General features: G+C 45.0%; 1 protein-coding gene across 5 annotated transcripts in view; it reads left to right on the forward strand.

The window, feature by feature from the left end:
• Positions 1-26,362, forward strand: part of MAP3K13 (mitogen-activated protein kinase kinase kinase 13) — a 74,914-nt gene that overhangs the window by 32,243 nt on the left and 16,309 nt on the right. For 4 of the 5 annotated variants that reach the window (XM_067002108.1, XM_067002106.1, XM_067002107.1 and 1 more), the window contains exons 5-8: positions 17,014-17,570; positions 24,435-24,618; positions 25,119-25,310; positions 26,089-26,247. In XM_067002108.1, the coding sequence (XP_066858209.1) occupies positions 17,069-17,570; positions 24,435-24,618; positions 25,119-25,310; positions 26,089-26,247 (1,037 nt within the window). In that variant the 5' untranslated portion in view covers positions 17,014-17,068. Of the gene's footprint in view, positions 1-3,587; positions 4,460-17,013; positions 17,571-24,434; positions 24,619-25,118; positions 25,311-26,088; positions 26,248-26,362 lie in introns of those variants that run through there. The other variant, XM_013186246.3, reaches the window with a different exon arrangement.

Consider the following 26,362-nt stretch of genomic DNA (forward strand, 5'->3'; position numbering starts at 1 on the left):
TCTGCTGTTCTCACAGGGCCTCTGCCAAGGATTTCTGCAAATGACCTCCAAGGGGAAAAATAAACACATTTCCTTCCCTTTAGTTGTATGTTTTTGGGTAGAGACTTTGAAGATGTGGGTGTCTTTCTCAGAGCATTGCATATCTGAGTTTGCAGCCATCTCCAGCTCCCTGCTTTCATTGCTGGACAGACCTGGAAGGCTCCCTGGGGCTCCAAGTGCTGCTGCTGCGTGAGCAGAGAGAGCGCCGACGTTTCTGCTCTGAGAGGGCCCAGGGCTTGTTCCAGGGGCAGCCCTGTTGCGCCTGTAGCAGCAGGGTCACCGGAACGGGAACCCTGCTTTAATCCTACCCCAAAGGCAGCCCCTCGGCCAGGGGGTGCTCATCCTCAGCGAGGCAGGAACAGGGTCTGTAATCACAGGCCGTCCTGTTGTGAACTGACCCCCTGTAAAGCCGGGCTTGTAACCAGGGCCCCCGACTCCAGTCGTAGCTTGCCTGTTCACGGGACGTTGTACTTGCCCCGCTTCTGGGCTTTTTCTCTCTGCAGTTTTCCCCCCTTCCATCACTCCTTGGCCGCCAGCACTAGGCTCTGAGACTTGAAGAGACTGAAGATCTTCCGATGGTTTAAGTAAAAAATTTTTCTTTCTTCCTGTCACCCACCCCCCCACTGAAGTTTAGGCCATTCGGAAGGGGAATGTATACCTGCGGGGTTGGAGTGCATCAAACATCTTGCAGGTTTCCGGACTTGACAATAAAATGTCCCTCCAGACATCTTATCTATGCAAATACTTAGGCTCTCTGTTCAACAATCATTTGTTCCCTCACTTCACCTATTTATTCATGCAGGTAGGAAGTTTTCACAGCGGAGTCCCTCTTGTTACCTCCAAATGTGTGCAGAGTGGATTTATAAACAGCCTCATGCACATGTAGTTATGAGATTAGCCTTTGAGTCACTTGAATCTCATTTCTAATTTTCTGATTTTTACTGGAGTATGCCATTTGCTTTGATTTTTTCCTGCTTCCCTGTGTGTCTGTTACTGGGCGCCATCGGGCATGGAGACCTTGGGATGGATGGGCCCTTGGTCTGATGCAGCAGAACCATCCTTTCCAGTCAAAGGCTGAATTAAGATTTTTGCCCCATATCAACATCGAATTACCAAGGCCTATAGATAGCAAGCTTATGTTATTTTTGACTATTGGCATAATATTGTTGTTCTCAGTCTTCTGCGATTTCAGTAGTTTTCCAGTTTATTAAAATTGAAGGTCATTGGATTGGAGAACGTGTTAAATGATTATTTTAGGACCGGGCTCAAATTAATATGATGTGCCGGCTTTGAAATGTTATGCCTAGCAGATGCTGTATACCATTCCTATTACTTACTAATTGGCTTGAAAGTGCTTAATTATCCTGCCTTTTTCAAATATAGTGAATAGATATTTGTTAAATGCTTCTAGCTTTCCTTTTGCACCCATTAGCACTGGCTTTGCCTGCTATGATTCCTAATGGCCTATTTAGTTACTCAAATATCCTTTCGGAAATCCTCCTACCTGTGAAGTGTCACCACCACTTGTATGTTCCCTTATGAACTTTGGGTTTTTTTAGTAGCTTATACCCTTGTCATGCTCTATATATTTCTTTTTATTTTTTATTTTCCTTTTTCTCTTTAATACTGAACTGAACTTACCCATAGAGTCATGTTTGGGCATCTGATGCTTCATAAAGATTTCCCTGCTTTTGCCAATGTTCTTGTCTGAATGAGAATGGGGGAAATTCTAACGCAGATCAACTTGAAGTTAGCTTTGATGCGTAAGTGGTATCCAATGTACATTATTAAAATATGTAACTGGTTGTAGCCATCCTGTTTTCTAATGATGCTGTTTGGCTACCGACATAATCTTGTGAGGAGCCATCAGTTTTAGGCCAATGACTGTTTCTTCTTTTTCCTACTGAGTTAAGGTAGTTATCTTGGATTAAATTCAGGTACTTGTATTTGGAAAATTTTAACCTGATCTGTTAAGTCAAGGACAAAATTGAGTGTTGGTACGTTGACCCAAGTCACCATGGAAAAGAAAATCTTAAGTTATATGTGCAGGCTCTTTTCCTCTACTGGTGTCTTCCTGGGGTTTTGTTCCCACGTACTATCCCTGGTGGGCGCTTTTTAAATGTCATTGCAATTAACCTTTGGAAACCTTTGAAAATTCATTTTTTTTCTCTGAGTTTTTAGTTCTGTGGCACTGTTTCTCCTTTTCTTCCGCTTCTTGCATGTGGTACTGTGCTCCCCTTCTGGATCCTGAGATCCTGAATTTACCCTACCCCCCACCCTCCTACTTTTTTTTTTTTTTTTTTTTAGGGTAAGAAAGTAATTCCCATTTCTGTTTGTTTAAAAGTGCCACTGAAATCTGGAAGCTCTTGTTTTTGCACTGCAGTGTGAGGCAAGCCATATGCAGGACGTGGTACCCTGGAGGCGAAGGGAAGGCAGGAGGTCAGGGCAGGTCCCCTGAGCTACAGAACCACGTGCTGCTGGGTGAGAGACCGTGGCACGAAGTGATCCCGTGGAGACGTGTCGCTCTGCCTTCAGCCCTGCTTCTCCCTTTGTATAGTACTGCTCAGTCTGTAGCAGGTGCATTCTCTGGGTAGAAACCTCATGACTTGCTTTTTGTGAATTTTGGCTCTTAAGACGTATTTCTTATTCGGATCTCCTCAGCAAAAGTTCATGTGTGCTCTTTTTGATCTTGAAAGTAGGTAACGAGATTTGCGTTAATTTTCTTTGGTCAGCTTTATAAAGGTCCATTCAAAAACCAAAGTCCCAAATCAAAACTCAAATTCAGAGCATACTAATACATTCATAGCAGCAACTTTTTGGTTGGGGTGGTTGCGTCTCCCACACTGCGGTGCTGCTAAGAGACGATGTGCTGAGGGCAGGTGTAGAGCCCTGTGAGACCCACCCGGGGTCTTTTAGCATGGAGCAGCTGGCACCGTCCTGGCTGTCTGCTGAGTCAAAGACACCCTAATGAAATAAACCATTGTCCTAACACACGCAGACACCAACCTGTCACCTCATATAAGCACGTCTCAGACGTTCTCTCAAAATGCTCTGCTCTACAGAGTAAGTTTTGGGACATCTGATTTTCGGCTTAGTTGCTTCTTACTTGCTAGGAAAAGGGGTGGTGAAAATACCAAAATTCTGGTTCTTAATAATCTGGAAGGCTACAAATTGGGTAGGAGCTCAAGAGATCACACCAATGAGTTGTGGTAAACCCCAAGGTGGTGTAGTTGCATAATGGGCAGCCTAGGTTTTTCTTCAAACCTTGACCATAATTCCTGGTTATGCTCAGCTCTCCTCTCCTTCCCTATTATTTCAAAGACAAAAATGAGGCAGAACTTGTGTTCTGTCTGTCCAGATCCAAGTTAACCATAGCTGCCCTTGTGTGCCTCCACCAGGACAGTGGCATCTACTTGGGCGTCCAAACTGACGCAGTGTGTCCTCGCATCCGGTGTGCAGAATGAAGCATATGCACTGGCATAGAAATGAAAAAGAAATGAAAATGGCTGGTAGGCTGCTGTGCGGATGACCGCCCTGTTGTGCCCACCATTTGTTACGTAGCTGCATGTGTCAAACCGTGCACGCTTTGATTTTTGGTTCTAAATGTTTCTGACGTTGTCAGCCTGTCTGTCTGCTGTTGTGAATGTTTGAGGGCTGAATGTGTGATTTTGTTACTGCTCCTATTTTTATTTTGTTGGTGCTTTTGCACTGCTAATCAAATACAAGCCTCCTATTGTTCTCCCTGCGGCTTCCTTCCAGTACATGCTTATATTTAGTTATTTTAATAATTCCCAGGGTTTGAAATCCTCAAAAAAGCCAGAGAGATAATAAACCCCTTTTCTGATTACTAAATACATTTGATTCATCTAACAGATGGCTGTTATTTGATCTGCTGTTGTTATCCGAGCTGCACGCAGGGGCAGAAACTCACAGGAGCGGTGACTTGGAGGCAGCAGAGGATGTCCTCGCCCGGTCCTTCCCGTGGAATGGCAGCACTGATGCCATTTTACCCCGCGGCCTCGGTTATGAGCAAATTGTTTTCGGTGGCATCTCCCCGCCTCACACACGTAGCACGGGGCCGGGTGGGCGCCCCGCGATTCGGGCGGCTCGGCGGTGGGCTCGGGCTGTGCGGTGCCCAGATTTCGCTGGCAGGAGGCGGCTGGCGGTGCCCGCGTGGATTGGCTGCCCCCCTGCTCCCCTCGCTGCACAGCCCCAGCCGGCTCCGCCGAATCTCGAAACAGCCCGATTTACATCCATTCATGAATCCGTGACGTCAGCACGCTTCTGTGCTTCTTTGCAGCAGGCTGCAGGATTGTGTGGGTGGAATTTCCTTTTATTTTGCAACACTTCCTTTTTTTTTTTTGCCTTCCATCTTTTTAAAGCAAGAAAATGGAGCATCACATAGGCTACCTTAATCCTTGTAAGTATTTTGTCAAAAATGTCTTCTCTGAAGCGTGTGTGCATTTGTGTGTGCGTTTAATGGTCAGCATTGCCCTTTCGCCATTTATTTCAGAAGGACAGATGGATGTTGCATTTGTGATGTGAAAGGGCTGAAAAAATGATGCTGAGAGAAAGGATAAGGAAATATGCAACCTTAATTTATCCATCACTGCCTGTAAATCTGATAGCTGTCCTGTCCTTTTGCTTGTCTGAGAGAGAGACATTTTTCAGTTACAATTTTGCACGTTATCTTCTTGTGCCCCCCTTTTAAAGGGGAAGGAGGGAATAGCAATGGAGAATGGATATATATGGAATATGCAGGGAATGACATAAGAATTACTAAAGACAGTATAAAGAAGCAGAATTGTGTGTGTATGTACATATTATATATATATTTATGCCTTCTAGACAATCAGAATTTATTCCTTGTGGGCTAATCAATTGATTCTTCTATTGTGGTACAGTAATAAATAATTAAAATCCATTTTTGAGGTGGTGTAGAGATGTCTGTGTTTTTATCAGCCTGGTAGGAATTTGTTCCTTTATTATTGCAAATAGCACTTTGTGTTGTCTGTGTTGTACTGAACACATGATTTCTACCCTGTTTTCCTAATAGATGAGGAAGCTGGGAGTACCATTCCAATTAGTGATACTGTTCACTGGGGCAAGATTTGTCATGTTCTTGCTTACCTGAATGGGGCATGATGTCATGTTTTCTCCCAGTGAAGTGAGTGGAGCCATTCTTTATTTTTATTTTTGGAGACTGGGGGGGGAAGTGTCGGGTGCTGCAATAGCTACATAATACCAAGCCAGACGTCTCTCAAGTAAATGAAAAACTGGGTATTTTAAGTTGATCTGGAGAAAGATGACATCAGGCCCGTGTGTTTGGATATGCTGATTTTATCGATAGGCAGTCTGTTTCCATAGGAGAAACTGAAGGAACTTAGCGATTGTTAATTTTGAGAAAATATGGAAATATTTGAGGAAAAATAAATAGATAAGTGAAACAAGAGAGATATGGCTGGTCTGATTTGCAAAGATGGGCACTTTTTGCAGTAACCCCTGTGTGTGTAGTCATAGACATCTTGGGATATCCTGGAATGCAGATATGTTTAAAAGTTTCTGGTACTCTCCTTTTTTTGTTTCCCAAATGTATGTGCGTTTTTGTTTCTAGAGAGATGCAACCCTTTGAACCTCGGCTTCTGTAACAGACTTGTGCTGTGAAAATCAAACAAATCATGATTTTGCTGTAGCAGGCTGTTTGTTTTTGTTTTAACACCAGTTTGGTTCATGTATTTGGGCCCTCGGTCTGATTCTTTGTGATCTGGAATGGTGCTATCATTCAGATTTGTCTTTGTCCCCTGCTGCCTGGTAGTTAAATTTATAGCTGGGATTCAGTTTGACCCTTGTGTCTGGAATTAGCAAACAACTTAAAGCACAGAATATACGGTAGGCATTCTTACCATTTCTCAGTTATATGTGAAATTATGTTAATGGGTTTAATTTTTTTTTTCTGGTTGTATTTTTAACCTTCCTTTTTGTCTTCTATTATAAAGAGTTGGTAAGTGGCTTATCTCCAGTGGATCAGAAAATGAAATAATTATTTATTTGAAAATCTCTTCATAGGTAAGCGGTTTCACAATTGATAGTTATTAAAATGTGATTCTTCTCTGAGCAGAGGCAGGATAAGAAGATTTTACAGTATTTCCTTTTTTTTAATGACTGTTACAGCAAATATGAGAAGGTGACTGATTAGACTGGAGTTGTTCGTATTTGGTACCCATTCTGTGCTTTCTGCAGTTCAGATGTGGGAATAGATTTCAAATAGTGGGACTTCTCCAAATGGCAGAATCTTTAAATAAAGCTTTTATATATCTATTTATAAAAATAAAATAAGTCTGGCATCAGTCATACGAACAGATTTAGTCGGAGCAGGTTCTTCTTCAGGTCTGGTCCATGGGGTTGGGGTGGGCAGGGGAAGGCGCCTGAACCTCCTTGTGCACAGAGTGTTCTGGCCAAGGTCCCGCCTCAGATACCAGCTGTGGAGGAAGGCAGCAGCCTTACAACTTCCAGTGAGTTTTTCAGTCATAACTGAAAGAAAATGAGTAAATTGAGGCAAACGTTGCCTCTATTTCTGCAGAAGAGGCAGGACTTTGGCACTTCAGCAAGCCCTGGCCTGCTTATGGTGCTCTTTTCTCTCCTTAGCAAATGTGCCCTGTGCATGGTCTTAAGGTTTTGTAGGATGCTGCTATTGTAATTCTGTAGCAAACCATTTGTGCTTCTTGCAGGGGGAAAGGAGGTGGCGAGTAAATATTTCACCTAAAACACACACTGCTTTGGATTGAACAGCAAGTTGGCAGTTGTGGCAGAAATAGCGAGGTGGGCTGGAAGCAGCAACACCGTGTGTGCTTACTCCCTCCCCTATAAATACTCAGCATGCATTTTGACCTCTGTCCTCTTTCCCTGTTTACAACTTCAGCCGAAAAGTCTTTTGTTGGAGTGGGTTCAAAGGCATTAGTGACAACTGAGAGTAGAGCAAGGTGAAGACTAGATTTTTTCTGTGAAAAGTACGCGGTTTTATAATCCTCCAGTGTAGCTGTTGGTGCTGTTCCTTCTGTGGCAGTTGCTAGCTCAGTGCTAGAGGTGCTGTGAGGGAAGGAAGGAGAAACTGGGGGGTGCGGGCGAGAGGCTGGCCTTCTTCCAGCAGAGTGGGCTTGAGGAATGCAGGTCTCAGTCTGGACATTTTCTTCATTCCGAGGATGTTTTGTCCTTTCCTGTCCCCAACCCATTACTTTGCCACCTTCAGGCCTTGCGGAGGACACCCAACGTCATGAAGCTGCACAGTACCACTGAAACATAGAAAGTCTTCCCTCCCCATCCTTCTGGGCCTGAGAAGGTGCCCTTACTTTATCAACGGTAGCCAAAAAGTTGCTCAAAGGGAAGGAGCCGTAGGGCTGAGTGTGGCTTGGGAAGGTCTCTGCAGGACGTTAGGGGACATGTGGCCTGTAGGGCCTCTGAGGGTCCTCCGTGTTCCTCGGTGAGTGACTTTGTGCGTTGTGTGTGCTGTCTTGATCGTGTTACCATCGCGTAAAAGCTCTAGTGACCTGAGAATAGGATCACACCTCTCGGGTGTTGCTCTAACCCCTTACGCTGTGTCGGTAATACAGGCTTAATAGAGGCTCCTGAGCAAGTCATTGTGCTTGCTTCTCTATGGAGGAGTAATCCTCTTTGCTTGTGGAAGTGCTACGGTGCTTACTAAACGCAGCGCTGCCTCTTCCCCTGCTGAGCGACCTGCCGGCTGGCCTTCAGGTGTTCCCGTGCCCTTCCCATCAGGTGTGCACTCCAGCACTGCCCCCAGCATTGCTGGGGCCAAAGCACTGCACACACCCTGGCTGTTGGTATTTTTTTTTTTTTTTTACTTTCATGGATAGTTGCTTAGATACTTCAATACTGGGTATAAATCATGTAAGCTGCTAGTGCTGAGAAGGTTGTGTGTGTATTTTTTTTTGTCAAATATGCTTTGTGAATCTTGAATAATTCATATCTACTACAAAAATAATAACAAGTGTGAGTGAATTTACCTGAGACCAGTCTGATGCTTCACATGAATCAAAGCGAGAGTTTGATTCAGTCACTGGATTCCTGAAAATAGCACTTTGATATTGATCTTCATCCTCAAAGATCTTTCAGACATTAATTAATCTTAACACTACTCCTTGGAGGAAAATATGATGTTTCAGTTCTGTAAGTTGAGGGAAATTACAAGATACGGCTCATTGATAGTACCGGTAAGTTTTAGCAGCTTCACATGACAATGCCAGGAAAGCTGTAAAGTTGTCTGCGAACTTGAAATTTTTCCTGGATTTTGTAGTTGTAAAATACTGGTATTTAAATCCCTCAATCTGTTACTGTTATTTAGTAGTGTAACATGGATCTTCAATGAGGTAAGAAAGTGCAAAATTCAGAAGATTGGAGAGGGAACGACTGGAGCAGCACCTGAAGCCAGCGACTGGGTTTTAAAAGGTGTTTCATACCAAGAAGACAGCTGTAAAGATGAAAGAGATGAGTGCAACTTAAGGTCATTTCTAAATTTTGATCCAAGACAGATTCCAGTAGTAAATCAGTGGTATAAAAGGTTAATCAGAGTTTAGTCTTTCATTTATACTAACTAAATGTTATACAGTAGCGTAGATGAGCTTGTGATGGAGGCTAGTCCACTAGCCATCAGAACATTGTGCTGAAACCACTGGTGTTAAATAGTTGAAGATGTGCCCGTAGTCGAAGATGTGCAGACAACCAAAACAGAAGTCACAAATGGGCATACAAACGTGAGCTGAATTTGGTGAAGTCAAATTTTTGTAACAGGATGGGTACAAGGTGGTCCCTCGTTTGTCACCCCTTTTTCCGCTCCCCAGCCCTGTCCCAAGGGGGCAGGTGGTCGATAGATTATCCTTTTTTCAAAAACCGAGGGCCTCAATTTAGAAACACAGAGAAGGGCTGCTTTGCATTAGGAATATGTAGTACCAAAATCCTGCAGTGAATTTAAGAATCATTATGCAACATCACTTATTTCCTGTGGCATCAGATTATGCAATTTCTGAGCAGAAGAATGCAAAGCCCTGGAAGAACACTGTAGCATTTTAGGAGATCCAAAAATACCTTATACAGGATAGAGGAAGCATTTATGTATGTAGCGCTGAAAATACACAGTTATGTAAGCTGCTTATTTCACAAACTGCTCTTTGGAAAGCTGGCTAGCTAGCAGGTGAAACAGGAATCAATCTAGCTTTTGCTGAAATCAGCTGAAGAGGTCTTCCTGAATACAAGGGAGGGTGGATTGGCTTTTTGTCTGCCTTGTTCGCAAAAATGATTTTTTGCTTTGTTTGTTCCTTGTGCCAAAAAGAAGTGGATGCTTGATTTCTTCTTCCAAATCAAGCTCTTCTCCGCCTCCCACAAATCTGTGACCTTATATTGAAGGAGTTCCTAGCTTAAATATTTGTCTACTGCTTGTGGAGTTTAAATCATTCCTATGTGGAGAGCCAGTGCAGATGCACAACTTTCACGTAGTGGTAAGAGTCAACAGAGCTCAGAGTTTTAAGGTGAAGTGCAGTCCTGGGAATCTATTAAATGTCTTTGGAGGAGTCAAGAGGACATGAGAAAAGGGGATCTGGTCGATGCAATCTATTGGAATTTTGACATGGTTACTTACCCAACACTCTTAAAGAAACTAACCAGCTGTAAAATAATGGGGATACCCCTCTCACTGACAAATAATTGGTTAAATGATATGAAATTAGAGAAGGCATACAGAGAGTAGCGTTGAAAACATTTTCACTAAAAGAAGCTGTCATGGTGGTCTGTTCTGGAGATTGCGCTACCCGTACTCCTTACACCTGTGGTTCCCTTACCCAGATCATTTAGGAATATTCTAAAGCAAAAGCATTTGTCTGCAGAAGCGAGGCCTTCGGGATAAGAAACATGCAAGGCAGTTGCAGAGAGTACTAGATGGGTCTCAAACTTGGGTGATAAAATGGCAGTCAAATTTACTGTTGTTTACATACAGTTTAATCTTAACATCCTGTATGTGGGAATTAGGCTTTGAATTGGCTTTTACTGCTTTGGAATGAGATCTTGAGGTTGTATGAGATCCGTGGAAGTTAGCTGAGCATCCTGAAGCACGCCTAGACATCAGATAGCATTGGAGGAATAGTTAGGAAAGAAATTAAGAACAAAACTGATTATTATGCCTTTGTACACTTCTGTGGTGCGCCACACTGGGGATTCTATCTGTGGTTTCACTCCCCTGTCTCTAAGATGATACAGGCAGGAGAAATGGGAAAGATGCAGAGAGGTGATCAAAGATACGGAGCAACTTTTGTAGGGTGAGTGAGTGGGTGGAGTGGGACTTCTCAGGCTCAGAAAAAGATGTTGGAGTGGAGGATGAGATGGTTCATAAAATCGCAGCTGGCATTAAGATACGCAGGGTTCAGGTGTCCTTGAAACAGTGAGCAACTGGTGATCTGAAGAATGCGATCAGCTGGTGAGAGGTTCGGTGCGAAGAATAAGTTGGTGTTACCTTGTGCGATGTACGGTTAAGCTACAAAACCGCTTGCTGCAGCATAGCGTTTACCAAAGGGTTCTGGTTCAAATGACACATTTGTGCAGGAAACATGGAGTGGGCTACAGAACAGAAAAATAAATGGTGCGCTGCTGATGCACAGAGAGCGGATGAGCTGCACGTCGTGGGGAAACCGGCTGGGGCTGTACCAGGGAGATTTCCCTGTCCTTGGTTTTCCTGCCTTGGTTTTTGGAGGCAGGAAATGGATAAAGACGAACCTGTCGTTCTTGTGTGGTATGGGTTTTTTCTTATGGTATGGTCCAGGTGTCGCTTACTTCTACTCTGATGAGCTTAGTTGGAATATATAAGGTGCACAGCAAACCTCCAGCTGGCCTGATGCACAGAGCTTGAATTCAGCCATTATGAGTATTTCTTGGCTGGTATACTGTACTATTTTTGTCACTGTCAGAAAGGGTTCAGACCAGAAAGCGAGACAGAGTTGTCTTTCTCACTGAGACAGCGACAGACAAAAGTACATCACAACTGTAAAATCACTTTTGCCAAAAACAGTGAGTACCTATTTGAGGATAGACTGGGAATGTGTTGAATAAAGACGAACATTAATCGGCAGACACGAGGTCAAGCTTCTGTTGTGATAGTACACGCGACATACTGTTACATGTCCGTGGTCTCACCTGCTTAATGCCCATGGCTGCATCAAAATACTCTGTTAACATTTTAGTAGGACTCTTAGAGGTGTAAGCCCTAATGCACAGCGCAGGAAATGCCTAGGGAGTCTGCAAAAGTTAGTTATCTTATGTTAAGGTGCCGTCCAAATATTTCCCAGAGAAAGGAATTAAAAGTGTGTAGTCTAGTCTTACTCTGCAGTAGGTACAGAAGTAACGCAGTGTGTATCTGACAACCAGAAATAACAGGGTGAAGCACAGGACCCCCCCGAGTGTTACAACACCTTGGTTTACCCAGGTATGTGCTGTTTTCTTGTAGAGTAAGCTACGGTACACGCATAAATGTGTTGAGATCAGAGCCGCTGCAGTGACAGTCGGAAAATCTTGTTGGTTCAGATGAAAGGTTTTCAACTGTTTTATCAGAAATTAACGATGTTTTGGCAATGTTGCAGTTGTAATATTCGAAAATAAGGCAGGATCGTGGCTGAGTATCTGAGCAGGTGTGAGAGATAGGATGTGTGTTGTGATGTGGAAGGAGCTTCCTTGAAGGAAGAGAGAGATTGATTTCCTACCCCCAAACAAACAAAAAACCACCCAAGCAAAAACAACCACAAAACAAACAAAACAAGCTGTTGCCTTGGGCTACTTCATAGCTTAAAGATTTGTACATGCTGTGGGCTAGCTTAGTGCAGCTTCTTTTTTGAAAACCTAATAAAATAAAGCTTTTTCTTATATGAAAAAGGGAAGGCAAGGCAGAGCAATTCTGGGTGAAGCATCAGGATATGCTCAGTTATATTGCCTTCATCTGAGTAATACTACTTCAGAAAAAGTAAGAGGTTGCGTTTGGCTGGTCAGTGTAACTCATTCCGTATTAATATATCTGTTACCACAGTTTGTGTTCAGAACAACCATACAAAACACAAGCGTGCGTTCCCAGTGATGTAAAACTGGACAAGTACAGCATAAGAGGAGTATCTGATTCACTCGAACAGCACTTTCCTCACCAAGAGAATGCGAAAAGAATAAGTTTTTTTCGAATCCTGTGGAATAAAAATGATGTGATTTCAAAACCCAGAGCTCAGAAACGAGAGCCTAAGCTGTGGTACTTGCCAGGTCAGCGACTCTCGGTTCTTCCATGTGCTGAAGTTAGACCACATGCCAGGTCAAGAGATCGTAGAAGACTGTGGCAACCTGTTGTGAAAACTCCCTGCAGAACGAGATAATCACCGGGGCAGTAGAGCTGCAGGATGCATGTAGTGAGATAACCGTACTTTATAAGCTTTTTGTATTTTTGTTAGATACTGGAAGGTTTTAAAGTATTGTCCCAAGCCAGGAGCATTGTGTGAGCCTTGAGATGATATGCACGTAAACTGCAGTTGCGTTATCAGTGCAGAAAGGTGTGTTTACTTTGTTGTACCTAATGTAGCCAAGAGAAAATCATACTGAGTACCAGGAAAAGGTAAGGGAGCTCCAGGGTGCAAATATAAGTGGTGCTATGGACAGGAAGCCCCTCTGACCTTGATGTTTGCCCTGTGTCAGTTTGCTAGTCTTGGCCAGCTGCTCTTATTCAACACTTGAGTGTAGATCAGAGGATTGCCTTTATTTCCATCGTATGATGGACGTGCAAGCACAGAATATGCTTGACTGTGTAATGTAATAAATAGCATTTTAAGGAAACTAAATATTACTAGAAGTGTGCTTATTAGGAAACCGAGTGGTGACCACTTTGTACTTATGCAGCCTTTACAGTATACTAAAAATTTTATTTGTGTGCTATGTCTGGAATTATGATTTGCTACTTGAGTTTTAGCACAGCTCTTCGAAGGAGAAACTTCCATGGGTAGCACGTGTGTTTAACTCTGCCACGTCTCCAAACCCCACCACTGCTTTGACGTAGCCTTATCTGCTTGGCTTGTACAGGTAGTGCTCGCTTCGGTGGCTCTGTGCGCATGAGATCACGCTCCTGGGGGATGCTTCCAGGGCCACGCAGGATCAGGCGATGTGAGAGCATGTCTTGTGATAACTGATTCACCCACTCTGGTGCTGCCTCACCTGATCTGTCACTCTTCTAATAGTTGTAAACTGCAGTTCAGTCTGGCTGGCGTGTTAAGGTGCAGTCAGTCTCTTTCTTCTTAAAGGAGTTGTGCTTTGTCCTGCTTTTCTTTGGGCGTGGTGGGATTTTGCTGGGAAAAAAGCTGTGCCTGGAAATGGAATCACAAAAAGTTGTGATCACAAAATTATACTGAGCCCTAAATTTCCTTATAAACTAAAACAAATTTTTTAGCTGCAGAGTGCTTGAACTCATAAAAATAGCTCAAATCAGAGGTTCTGCCTTGAAGTCTGCTGTTGCAGAAGCACTTTGTGAAATCTGAGTATCTTAAATATGCACACAATCCTCCTACACTTGCATGCAGCTTTCAGCTTTGACTTGGAGACTGCTATGGCAGAAGCGTTGGTAAGATAGAAACAGAATGCCGCTTGTCTGTGCAAGTTAAGGAGGCACATACCGATCATAAACATCCCAAACAGCAAATATTCTGTGTAAAATGAAACTTTAAACTTTCAATGAAACGTTTTTTCAGTTCAATATAAATGATCTCAGCCATATCCTTGGTGCTGTGACCGAAGAATAGGGGAGGCATGACAGTAAAGCTCGAAAAATTCTCTTTATCCCTTGTTTGAAGAGATGGCAAGGTCGAGGACAACCTAATTTGTTAGTGTTAAATCAAATTTTGCTGGGGGAAGAGGTGGTACATTGCAGAGTTTACTGTAATATAAGATGATCAAAAAAATTCACTTCCCCAACAAGTCAACATTGATGCACTGTGGCAGCCACTGCCTTCTAAGCCCTGCTAACGTATCTGGACTACTTTACTTCATGTAGGCCTGATATGGAGTTGTTTTAAAATAAATGCTTGCTTCTCATGCTCTCAATGAGTTCACTACACCTCTGAAAAATCAGGCTGCTTATGTAAGTACCTAAATAAGGCTTTATCACGCCAGTTAGAAAACAATTCCGTAACTTTTGCATGCCTCCTGTCCCTTCCTCCTGACTTGATGAAGCAGATATAGTAGTATATACTATATATGCTCTATATACCATACTTTATTATTATTATTATTTGAAACCGCTAGGACTTGCAGAAGGGAAGTTGATCTAGTAAGACAGACCTGGTGTCCACAAAGCTGGGATTTTGTTCTTGGCTTTGGTATCAGTTTGGTATCAGGTATCAGGGAGCGGTGTTGTGCTGGCCCTGTTGCGGGCAGGAGGGAGGTTGAACCTGGTATCTTCCAGAGGTCCTTCCCAGCCAGAACATCTGATTTGGTGGCCAGCCTACTGTATCCAGCACAGAAAATGCATACGGTTTGCCTCAACTTTGCCTTTTTCTTGAGAACAATAAAAGGGATTCTTTGTGCCTTTGCATTTTGTGCTGTGTTGTGCCCCTGATCTTGGTGGAAGGCTGCGGCCTCTGTAGGGCAAATAATATCGGGGTACAAGAGAACTGAGGGTCAAGGTGGTCTGGTAGCTGCTAGCAGCACTACTTAAAAACATTGCAGTGCCTCAGTAGCAGGATGAAAAAGAGAGGCTTAACTTTCCATGCAATGCTGGGAAATGCAGGGGGAGGCGCATATGGTGCTGATAATCCATCTAGAAACAAGGCAAATGTGGAAAGTATACCAGGAGAGCTGTTCTTGCTCTGTTAAATCTACACAATCCAACAATTCCAGACAAATCCAACACAATTCCAGAGTCAGGAAACTATGTGAAAAGTTAACAGCAAAATCCTAGATTTTTATTGGCTAGTGTATTTACAGAATCATGTAAGAGTGAAACAACTTTATCCCCCAAGTCTGATTTAATCCTTAATGCACTTCCCATTGTTTAAACTTGAGGTATTTTGATACACTGTAACCTCAAATTCTTGTTTTGGATCTTAGTTCAGAGATCTTTTCAGGTGAAACTGAGACTAATGTTTTACTTACGTTGCTTAACACACTGTGTTATAAAAAGCAGATTCCTCTGTAGGAACATTGGTCACACTTTGCATAAAAAATCACTCGTCCCTTTCAGACCTCTGGAAATAGCAGGGGAGTGCCCAGGATTGCTGAGTTGGAGCTGGGTTTGGTATTTTTCTGAAACTCTGTTCAGCTTTGAACTTTCGCCTTTTTCTTCTTTGTATCAGCAACAAAATCTGTCATCATTTAACTCTTACTAGCAGTAACCATACTGCAGCAGGCACCCTACAACTTCCCACGCCAGGGAGTCAGTCCTTTAATGCCCGTCACAGGTAGGGCAGCAATAACCAATCCTTGAGGTTCCTGTTCAAGTTGGTCAGCTCCTTTACTAGCATAGACTGTGATGCAATTTTGGGCTCACTTGCTATTTTGCTTTCCCTTAAAAAACTAAGTTTGCAAACAAGATGACGTCTTTCTAATAAAGCTTTTATGTGTACCCCACGTGAGCAGGCGGAAATAAGGGGATGTGGAAACAGGCTCTTGGCTGTTCCCATTTGCCGCCCCTGCAGAGGGACTGAAGCACAAGGCATGAGCTTTTCATACACCAAGCTGAAGTTCTTATCTTTAATCTCTGTAATGACCTCATCTTGAGAATTTACGGGCCTGAGCTGTTCTCATGTGATTGGCTGCATGTACCTGGCCACCTCTTTCTTCCCTTCAGTGCCTGTTTGCAGAGCTCGGGACTTTGCACCCACTGTAACTGATCTTACTTTATAACAAAATAGTTTTTCTGACTGCTATTTTTCCCCTCTTAACCTCTTATGGGATTTAAGATCGGACTTTGTCCCGTTACAGGCTGCATGTGCTTAATGGCTTCAGGCGCAAGGTTAGGCTTGTCCCAGGAGGGGCTCTGCCCACCACGGTGGGCAGCCAGCACAGCGCCGCGGGACCCTCGGCCGCCCCCCGGCTCTGGGTGCAGGCTGGCTTCACCGAGAGGTGGCACGAGGCTGCCTCATGGAAGGGGGAGCTGCAGTGGGGCACGGGGCAAGAGCAGAGAGATGGGGGGACTTTGAGAAGGAGGCACCAGCTCTGAGTTTATATGCAGGCTGCCAGGAGCTTCGTGCGGGGGGAGGCAGCAGAGCAGGAGGAGGCGCTGGGCGGGCTGGCGGAAGGAGGGAGGTGAGAGGCGTGTACTGTTCCTGTGGAGTTCTGGAAGTCTTCAGTGGTTTTGAGGATAACGTACATGGTTAGAGAATGTAACATCGTGCTATATTGACTTTGACAGTACTAAACTGAAGGATTAGGATGGCCACGACTTGGTGGGATCTCTGAGGAGCAGGTACAACCACCCTTTGGCGGATGCAAGACACTCTATCGCTGTGCTGCGTTTCTCTAATGCCTCATCTCAGGGCTCTGCAGAGGAATTCTGAGTCTGTGAGCTGCGCCAGACCCAGAAACAGTGACTGCACTCAGACTGTGCCTGAGCTGGAAAACACCTGGGGATCAGCTTCAGTCTGAGAAGGGCTGTGTACTAATCACAAAGAGACCATTCTGTGTCGCAAAGTGTCTTTCACAGTTCTGACCTTGAGGCTTTTGTGTGTAACTAGTGGTGTTTGTTTACCGGGCAATTCCTGCACTAGGTTACTGCGAGTACTGTGCCAGTGGAGTTTCTGTAGGAATAATTTATTTGCTTCTTTGAGGGCAGTAAGTATTTAATAAGTATCAGTGGTTGTCTGGTATGGCTAGTTAATTATCAGCTCACCTCTCAAAAGTGTACGCTTTGAAAACACTTGAATAAAAATCTGAAAGTTGTTCTTTTTCCCCTCATTCCAGGTACTGGGTCCTCATGTCGCTAATTCTCTAAGTACCAACTCCGACCATCTCCTTGATGCACACTCACGGCATCATGGCCAGTACTCAGGAGCGCCTGAGCTTGTCTTCCTCTCCAAACTCGATCGGCAAAGCTTTCTGTGAAGATAAAGACTTTGGTAGGATACAAGATGAACATGGACCTACTGGAAACCACCCGTCCCCTGAGCTCATAGAGGATGTGCGTGAGAAGGGCTTGCTGCAGGCAGACCTCATCGAGAACATGAGCAGCCCGGTCACTGCAGCAGTGCTGACCAGCATCAGCGAGGACTCTAGGGACCAATTTGAGAACAGCGTGCTGCAGCTGCGGGAGCAGGATGAATCTGAAGCAGCCATTCCTCAGGGCAACAGGAGCACTATGGATGGAGAGAGCAACAGTGGAGCAGATGACGTCAAAGTCCAGTTCAACAGATCAGGCAGTGGGAGCGGTGGGTTTCTCGAGGGACTCTTTGGTTGTCTGAGGCCCGTGTGGAACATCATAGGCAAGGCATACTCCACAGACTACAAACTGCAACAGCAAGGTAAGTAGGGAAGATGACCTTCGTTTCTTCTAGGGCAGCATGTGAAGATGTGGAAAGAACCGAGGGCTTTTTCCCAGCTTTTTGTGTGACCGTTTTGCCACATACAGCACTGTAATGGGTTTGCAAAGAGAAGTCCTGCGCTGCACAGCCTACAGCTCTCATTAGCAGCAAAGGCTGCAAAGGACAGAGTGAAAAATAAATGCATATTCTGACCCAGGCCTTGGGCTGTTGTGACAAAGTCTGAATCTGAACCAGGTATTTTTGTAAGTGAGGAACAGAAAGAATTGTGGCAAGTGGGGGATCAGGCCAACTATTTAATTTCTGCACTTTTCTCATGCCAGGTGAACTTGACGTAGGGATGACTTCTCCTGCATGTGCAGGAGGGTTGTCTCCAGTTGACTGCCAAATAACAGAAATATTGCTTCTCTCTGGGCACATTACATGAAAAAAATACATATATATTTATGAAAAATGTAATTTGGGAATAAGTTATGTCCCAAACGCTTGCATACGCGTATCCTTAGGGGCTACTGAAAGCTTACGAGCTGAGTATGCTATGCCTGCGGTGTCCAATTTCTCCCCTAGCACGGGGGGAGGGAAGTGGCAGATGGGAAAAGAACAAGCTGTCATTTGAATTAAGGAGCTGAAATGGGTGAGGTGTCAATAGGAACAGCCTGACCACCACACCACTACCGTGGGGTAGAAGCCTCCTGTGATCACGATTCAGTTTAAATCAAATGATTTTCTGGCATAGACAAGTTATAGGTTTTCTAGCTACAAACCTTATTGTTAGCATCTGACATTGTTCATACCTACACCCCAGACTGTCGTGTTGGGGAGCAGTTCCTAAGCTGAGGTAACAGCACTGTTAAATAGCATGGTGGGTGAATCTGGCTTGAAATAAACTTACGGCTTCTTCCAAGAGTCAGTCGCTTCCAGTCCTTAACTCTGAGCAGGGAAATCCTCCTGTGCACTGCAGAATGGCAGGTGTCCTCCTGGGCAGCAGCCCCGGGGGTATCAGACCGGTGTGCTGAGCAGTGCTCCGGCTGCACTTGCGGTCCTTCTGCAGAGGTGGGTCGAAGTTTTGTCCACATGCTTGAAGCTCGGTATGGCACACCTGCATGAGTCTATAAATAAAAATGGTGACCGACAATGCCATGCGGAGTTAGCAATACTGGAAGGATCGCACAATATGCGGAGTCAGATGTGGTGAGTTTTGGAAGAGACAGGGTCTGGTTGGAACCTCCCTTGTAAAGGAAAATGAGCTGCTGAGCAGTCAGGTATCATCTGGAGGAGGCGTGGTATCGGTATGTCAGTGTTATGCTGCTTTGGGTTGTAATACGTTATATTACAATCAGTATTTTCCAGTGAAGCTGAAACTTTTGAAAGAGAGGACACTTTATGTATCAGTAGCTATTATATTCTTTATATATTTTAAAAAAACCAAACAGTCCAGTTTTGCATCAAAAACTCATGATGAGAAGAAAACAAAACCTAATGAATATATGTTTTTAAATTAATATTAATAATTCCATGTTTTCAGTCCCTAATTTCTCTCTGTTTTGTTTTATTATTATTTGTTCAGAGATTTCTTTAATGTGGTATTTGAGAGCAAGAAACTGTTTCTCTGTGCAATCCTTAATACAGGAAATTCTTGTTCCAAATTGCACTGGTGCATGAGTATCACGCTGCAAGTGCACCTTGCCCACGGCTTCCTAGGTCTGTGTGGTGCTTTCTAGAAGCCTGGACCCTTCGTGTTGCAGAGTTGCATCGGCTGCTTCCGGTGATCCTATGAACATTGCGTATGAGCACTCTCAGACTTCTCACCAGGTCAGACTGGGGGCTGCGGGGCCATCCTGTGCTCGCACGTGCCTGCAAGCTCAGATGGTAGCTTCAGGAAAGCTACCTGGGAAGCAGAGGTCATATTTTGCATAAAATTGGGACAGCAGATGCACTGGAGACCAGTGGTTCAATATGTGCCTTGATGGCCCATAGGGGACACTTCGTTTTGTATGAAAGTCGCTAATAAAAAAGATTGAAGCACTAACTAATGAAAATGAGCGGCTGAGAGCGTTGTTGTGTTTAGGGGATGTATTTAGAGCTCCTCTTCTTAGTGCAGAAGTCGTGTGCCATTCTCAGTGTCATGAGCACGTTCAGAGCCAGAGATCTGTGGGTGCTTTGCAGTTTGTCGCTGCCATTAGGTGCTTCCTCAAAGGGCAGTTTTGAAATGGCCACAGATGAGGCAAGGCTGAAGATTAATTTGGGTCAGCTGCGTGTGGCCTATGTGGTTTAGCTTCATCTTCAATATCTTCACTGTTGTAAGGGAGAATGAAAGGATGTTTCTTCTACAGATTTGCTCTGGTGGTGTTAGATGACTACTACTGTCTGGGGACAAAGCTTTTTAAGCTGGTTCTGTGCTAAAGCTTGAGGACGTTGTCAGAATGTTCATACTCCGTTTTCCAAATGATCTCATTCCTGCTTCTTGCCACCATGTTGGTGCACTTCATCGGCTACGTGCAGACCACCAGGTCAGTAACCGAAGTATGGGATTTTTTACTTTTGCTGTCCTGTTCAGCAAGAGCAGAACAGCTACAAGGTTCGTGTTTGTGCAGCGTTCTGCGTTTGGAGGCTGTGGAAATGCCTCTGGCCCTTTCGGCAGCACGGGGATGCTGGGGACGGCCTTTCGTTCCCCCGGGAGCTTATTTACAGCCCTGGGCTGCTGCCACAGGTCTGTGTAGATGATCTGTCCCCTCTTCATGAAGCAACTCCATTAAGCCAGAGGAGTGTTCGGTTGCTAATCCCCGAGCAATGCTTTGTGTTGGGCTGAATCACCGCTGGGCTAGGAGTCTGGCGTGGACCTTCAGGCGTGGGCACTGCCCGTAACTGCGAGTCCTTGTTGCGGCTCACCGGCAGCTCTGCTCACCTGCCTGTGTCCCCTTCAGGCAGCTGCTGCTCCTCTGGGAGCACAGGTTGCCCAGACACGAGGACATGGGTGCTGTAGTGGGGCGGTTGTACATGGTAAGAGAGAAGTAGGCTTCATGCCCTTTGCAAATGCCTGATACCGAGTCCGTGTTGCCTGCCAAGCCTGGCTTGGGACTTGGTGGGTGGGGGAAAAGGGTAAGAAAAGCATCTGTAACGGGATTCCCCATTCTCTTTCAGTTGAAATTACTCCCTGTCTTTCCTCCTTAGCATTCAAGATGGTCATCAAGAAGAATGTTTCTGTGCATTTCTTCTTTATGGTAAGGTTAGTTTGTGTTTTGTAAGGGCTGATAAGACTTCCGAGCCATTTCCTTTGGATTAAGAGTCAGTTCTTCGGGTGTTGCTCTCACCTGCCATTTCACAAGTTACATGGTTGCCTTCATTCCCGTGTAAGCCCAGAGATCAAGGTGCTTGCTGAAGTGTGTGTGTGGTTTTTTATAAAGCAGAGATGCTGCTTGTCGTGATGCCAGCGCTGGCGAGCAGCCAGTGCTAGCAAACAGCAAAAATTTGCTTCAAATAGATGGCTCGGCTGCTCCTGCGTTTCTTCCCCTTGGGATACAGATTACCATCATTCTACTCAAATGGTTCTTAATCACCTTAGAAACGCAAGCTCTTGCGTAATGCCAGCTGCTATTGCGCTTTAATTTATTTAAAGGAAGTGTCCCACAAGTTCGTGGAGGCCCAGAAGAGCCTGGAATACAAACTGCTCCATGCTAGGAGGAGATGTCCTCAGCTCTCTCCTGCTGGGAGACGTGCTAGGAGAGCTCTAGCGAGCCCTGGGCCTGGGCAGCCCCTGGGGGTTTGGCCAAGCAATGCCATGGGCTCCTTGATCAAACTGGCAGTACGGCTCGACGGGATTAGTGTGTCCAGATGTGTCTCCTGGCCACTCTTCATGTCATCTGAAGTGTTGTTCTCATGGACACTGACTTAGCTAGGGTTCGTTGTCATAGCCATGCACCCGAAGTCTTGCAGCTGGTTCATGCAAGTCCTCTTCTGTTTCGCATTGTTGGTTGGGATCCGAGACCTCGGCATCACCTCGAGCGCACTGTGTTCCTCGTCGTGCCTGCCCCGCAGAAGTGCTGTGGCTGGCACACCGTCACTCACCGTCCTCTGCTTCGAGGCCTGCTCAGGATGGTTTGTGCAGGCCAAGGCGGGGCCTCACAGGCTGCTCTGCATGTGCTGTGTATGGCCGCAGCTTCCCCGTGTGCAGCTGGGGCTGTGTCGAGTCCTCTCTTTTGCAGTCTTGCCCATTGCCCCTTGGCAGAGCTGATCTGACCTGGTATTTTTAATACCGACCCGTGTCAGCCTGTTGTCCTCAGGGGAGGTTCCTGGGAGCAGCAGGAACACGTGCATAAGGTAACTTGTGTGCATTTTTTCAGTTGGCAGGCTTAGGTTGTAGCTTTGCACCACTGATGCTAAAACCCTGTTTTTCCCCTGAGTGTAGCCCAGTGTTCTCCACTAGCCTGAGTTTCATTGGGAAGCTTTTTGGTGCTCGTTATGTTATGGAAGCCAAATGACTCTCTGGCTGTCCCAAAATGTTGTATCCTGTTCCTGTGCAGTGAACTTCTGAGAGAAGGGGATTTCTGTCTGACTGTTGCATTGTCTTGAGTGTGGTTTGGCTCTGTGCTCCTGAAACGCTCAGATGCAGGATGCTTCGCTGGGTGACTGCGTGGTCCTTCCCTGCTGAAACCTCTTCCTGAACCATGCCCCCGGTGTTCAGTCTGCAGCTGGGACATAGGACGGGACACGTCACGGATATTCCTTACCAAATAAACACTAGATGGCTTTGCAGGAGGGGGCTGGTGAACTTCTGCTAACTTTGCTTACTGTCTCCCTGTTTGCCATTGCAGAGGATAACAGCTAACGTTAAGGGACGTGAACGGCTCTTAAGGAGTAGCAGTATAGGTTCCCAGTGCCACTCCCAAACCTGGGGCCCTTCAGGGAAGTAAATGACAACATTACGTGCTTTGTACAGGAAAGGCGGTCTGGTATGTAATGAAACAGCTATTTCAGTGCAATGGAATAAGTTTCATTGTTGCCCACATAAATAACTTGTTTGTCAGCCACCACAAAACGTGAACTGTATTTACCACCTTCTTCAGAAGCAAGGTGTTTGTCAATTAAGTAGCAATACGTATATCTCGATTTCTCTATGTATGAATGTATTTTCCTTATTTAAAGAACTGCCTTTTGATTAAATACCAATTTTAAGTGTTGTGACAAATGACTCAAGTTGTTTATTGAAGAAGAATGATTATGATTTTATAATACTTGAACGTCCTGTGATCGAGGTAGTGCTAATAACATATTTCATGCATCGCTTCCTCGTAGTTTCTTAGCTGACAGGCAGTTCTTGCTTCAGCACAGAAGTACACTTGCTGGTAGGCAATGCAGCCTTCCCGTGTCTGTCATGGCATCTTGTAAGTTGAGGATGGGGATCACCCACTGCAAATCCACGGCTGTTACAGTGCGTTGCAGCCGAGAGCCCCGTGCCCTCTTCTCTTCGTGCTTCTGCACAACGTAAGGTTGTGAGCGGTATATGAGTACAAAAACTAGACTTGTCTGCCAGGAGCCGTGCTGAGGGTTGAACTTTGCCCTGGCAGGTCAAAGGGTGTTTTTGCTGTAGATTAACAATGTTTTTTTGTAGTTCAGCGAGCAGAGCGGGCGCTGGGGTCTGGCTGCGGGTGGGAGCCGGCCTTCCCTAGCCGTGCCTGGCGATCAGTTGCACGGCGAAGTCTGAGTGTCACAGGAGTGCTCTGAGGGAAAGCCTCGAATTGGGATCAATTCCAGAGGAAGTTCAGTAGTGTGGGTTTTCCTTCAGTGGTGACAGTAATGGATGCCTCGGCACAGTCCCAGCTGCAGCCCTGGTAACCCCCAGTGGCCGGGGGCTGGATGAAACAAGATGACGACACGTCTTCGTAGTGACCTGAAATGGGGCTGTACAGGCCTGGTGTTCTTCTTTCAGAAATCAGTGGCTTAAGTGTTGCTTTTGCTCCTAAATAATTTATTCTCTAAACTTAAGCATTTATCGAGTTACAGTAAATATATTATTGCTTGCATTTTGTCTTGAGGTTTGTGGGATGTTAAGGTAATTTCAAGGTGCCTCGCAGATGGCAAGGCTTGCTGTTCTGGTGGGCATGACTTTCTTTAAGCAGTTTAAGCAGCTTTCCTGGACAACTCTGACAGTGCCCAAATAAGATATGTGCAAGTACCAAAGGGGAGCAGTCCCTTAATATTTTTCTGCTTGTTTGACAGCAGATATACACAAAGTTGGTGTGGGAAAGACCTGTTTCTGTGACCCGTAGTGGTGGTTAATGTGCTTTGTGTTGGGTAACTTGGTGGTTGCTGGTCTGGATTTTCCAACCTTCCGCCTCTGACTTTCTTTCTTATTTATTATTTTTGTTCTGTTTCTAGGGGGAAAAAAATCAGTATTTTTTTTTGTAAATGATGAATGCTAAATGCTGCTTCTCACCTATGCTTTTCAATGGGGTCATATAGCTAATAACAGGTACCATCATCCTTCAGTTTTGGAGTAGAGGACCCGCTCCCTAATCTACCAGTCCATTGTCTCTGGTATGTGAAACTGCTGCCTGCCACATCAGAGTGGCTCGCCCAAGTGTGTGGCAGTGGCGGTGAGCTCTTGGAAAAAGCCCCTGGAGGTTGAGAAGGAACAGCCTGGAGGCAACTGCGATGCGAGAGAGGAGCTGGAGGAAAGGGCTGCTGGGGCTGAGCATCCCTGTGCTGGGAGGAGATGCCATCTCCCAGCCCCCAAAAATCCACCTTCAGCTATAACAAGGGAGATGGCAGGTGCTGTCTCAGTGTGATCTTAGAGCAGAGAGTTTTTTGGTCTTGCTTCTTTACGCTGCTCCCTTTGCCTGTGCCTAGATACCTGGGAGGTCCCGTTCGAGGAGATCTCGGAGCTGCAGTGGCTGGGCAGTGGTGCTCAAGGAGCCGTCTTCCTGGGCAAATTCCGGGCGGAGGAGGTGGCCATCAAGAAAGTGAGAGATCAGAATGAAACGGATATCAAGCACCTGCGGAAACTCAAACATCCTAACATCATTGCCTTCAAGTAAGTTGTGAAGTTTGTGAGAAACATAACTAGCGCTACCTCTGTCCAGGGAAGAGCCATTTGTTATAGCTGGGCAAGCTTTTAAATCCAGGAACTAAGTTATGTTGACTGCAGGACAAAATGGGTGGTGGTGTTCTTTGCTTCCTTTCTTAAATCATTGCACATTGTTGTGACAGCAAATACGTGGACACTGTCCCCACCCAGTGCTGCACTTTGCACTCGGGCTCACTTTGCACGCAGGCTCACAAAATGCTTGCTCTGAACCCTGTGAACCCACAGCTGTAGGAAATTGAAGGAAACAAATTGTCACAAATTGGGTTCCTTCTGTGCAAAGTATGGAGAAAACATTCCTCTTCCTGTACAATAAGGAGAGCTGTTAGCAGAGCCTTGCCCAGGCAGGGTAAACAGGTTACTCTCCTGCCCCTTGGCTGCTACCTCTGAGAGTTGCTCTGGGGCTTGTAGCTCTCGTGATTCTCACTGGGTATGTGTTTTCTTAACAGGGGAGTTTGCACTCAAGCCCCATGCTACTGTATCATCATGGAGTATTGTGCACATGGACAGCTCTACGAAGTCTTGCGAGCAGGCCGGAAAGTCACTCCTCGGCTGCTTGTGGATTGGTCCACTGGGATCGCTAGTGGGATGAATTATCTGCACCTTCACAAGATCATCCATCGAGACCTCAAGTCACCAAAGTGAGTCTCCAGCTACTTAAACATCCCCCTGTTGCGGTTGCCTTTTTTTCTCAAGGAATAGTTTAAAGTTATGTCAAAAGCCTTTTTTTGTTTGTTTTTGTTTTTTCCCACCTTGACTCATAGCTAATGAGTGAAACTAATGAAACTTGTGGCACTCTCCTCCTGTGCTGGAATTTGACAAGACTGGAAATTTTACCAATTGCTTACGTGGAAAGTAGCAGTTGGGAAATACTTCTAATGATTTGATGGTGTCTGGTCCTATTTGAAAATGGAATATTCTGTTGCCTTCTGCTTTTTTATTTTTTCTCCATCTTATTTGTTTTATATTTCCCTGCTTTTCTGGAAATTTCTCAGTTATCTGTTGCTTTCCAACTAAAACTAGCTGCTCATATCCTTATTCCCTAGATATTCCTTTAGCGCTCCTCTAGCCTGTGACAAGACTGACAGTGCATTAGGTTGAGGCTTTTAAATGTTTTACAGTTTATTGAGGTAGAGCTTTACTAAAACTTTGAAACACTCCCAGATATAGTGGATTTTCAGTGACTTATTAATTTGCAGCTTTTTTTTTGACTTGTAGAATTCAGAATAGTTGAGAGACAAAAAAACAATGACCCCAGAGGAGTGTTTTCACCAGTGAAAATGCAGTCTTTTTCTTTGTACTGTAGTCATAAGCAGCAGGGCCTCTTCAACTGTTATATTGATTAGGAAGTGATTCCCAGTGGCTCTTGCAGTACAAGACAACTCGCAAAATGCTGATTTCTTGTTTTCTTTCCTCCAGTGTTTTAGTTACACACACAGATGCAGTTAAAATCTCAGATTTTGGTACATCTAAAGAACTTAGTGATAAAAGTACAAAAATGTCTTTTGCGGGAACTGTGGCTTGGATGGCCCCAGAGGTGATACGCAATGAGCCTGTCTCCGAAAAAGTGGATATCTGGTGAGTAGTAGTATTGTTTTAGTTGAGTACCTTCACCTGCCATTTAGCCACTTGGTTTTCCCAGCACTTACTTATTCAGCACTCTCTTCTTAGGGATGGGAATAGCTTGCGCTGT

The sequence above is a fragment of the Anser cygnoides genome, chromosome 9, assembly GCF_040182565.1.
Source record: "Anser cygnoides isolate HZ-2024a breed goose chromosome 9, Taihu_goose_T2T_genome, whole genome shotgun sequence".
NCBI classification, from domain to species: domain Eukaryota; kingdom Metazoa; phylum Chordata; class Aves; order Anseriformes; family Anatidae; genus Anser; species Anser cygnoides.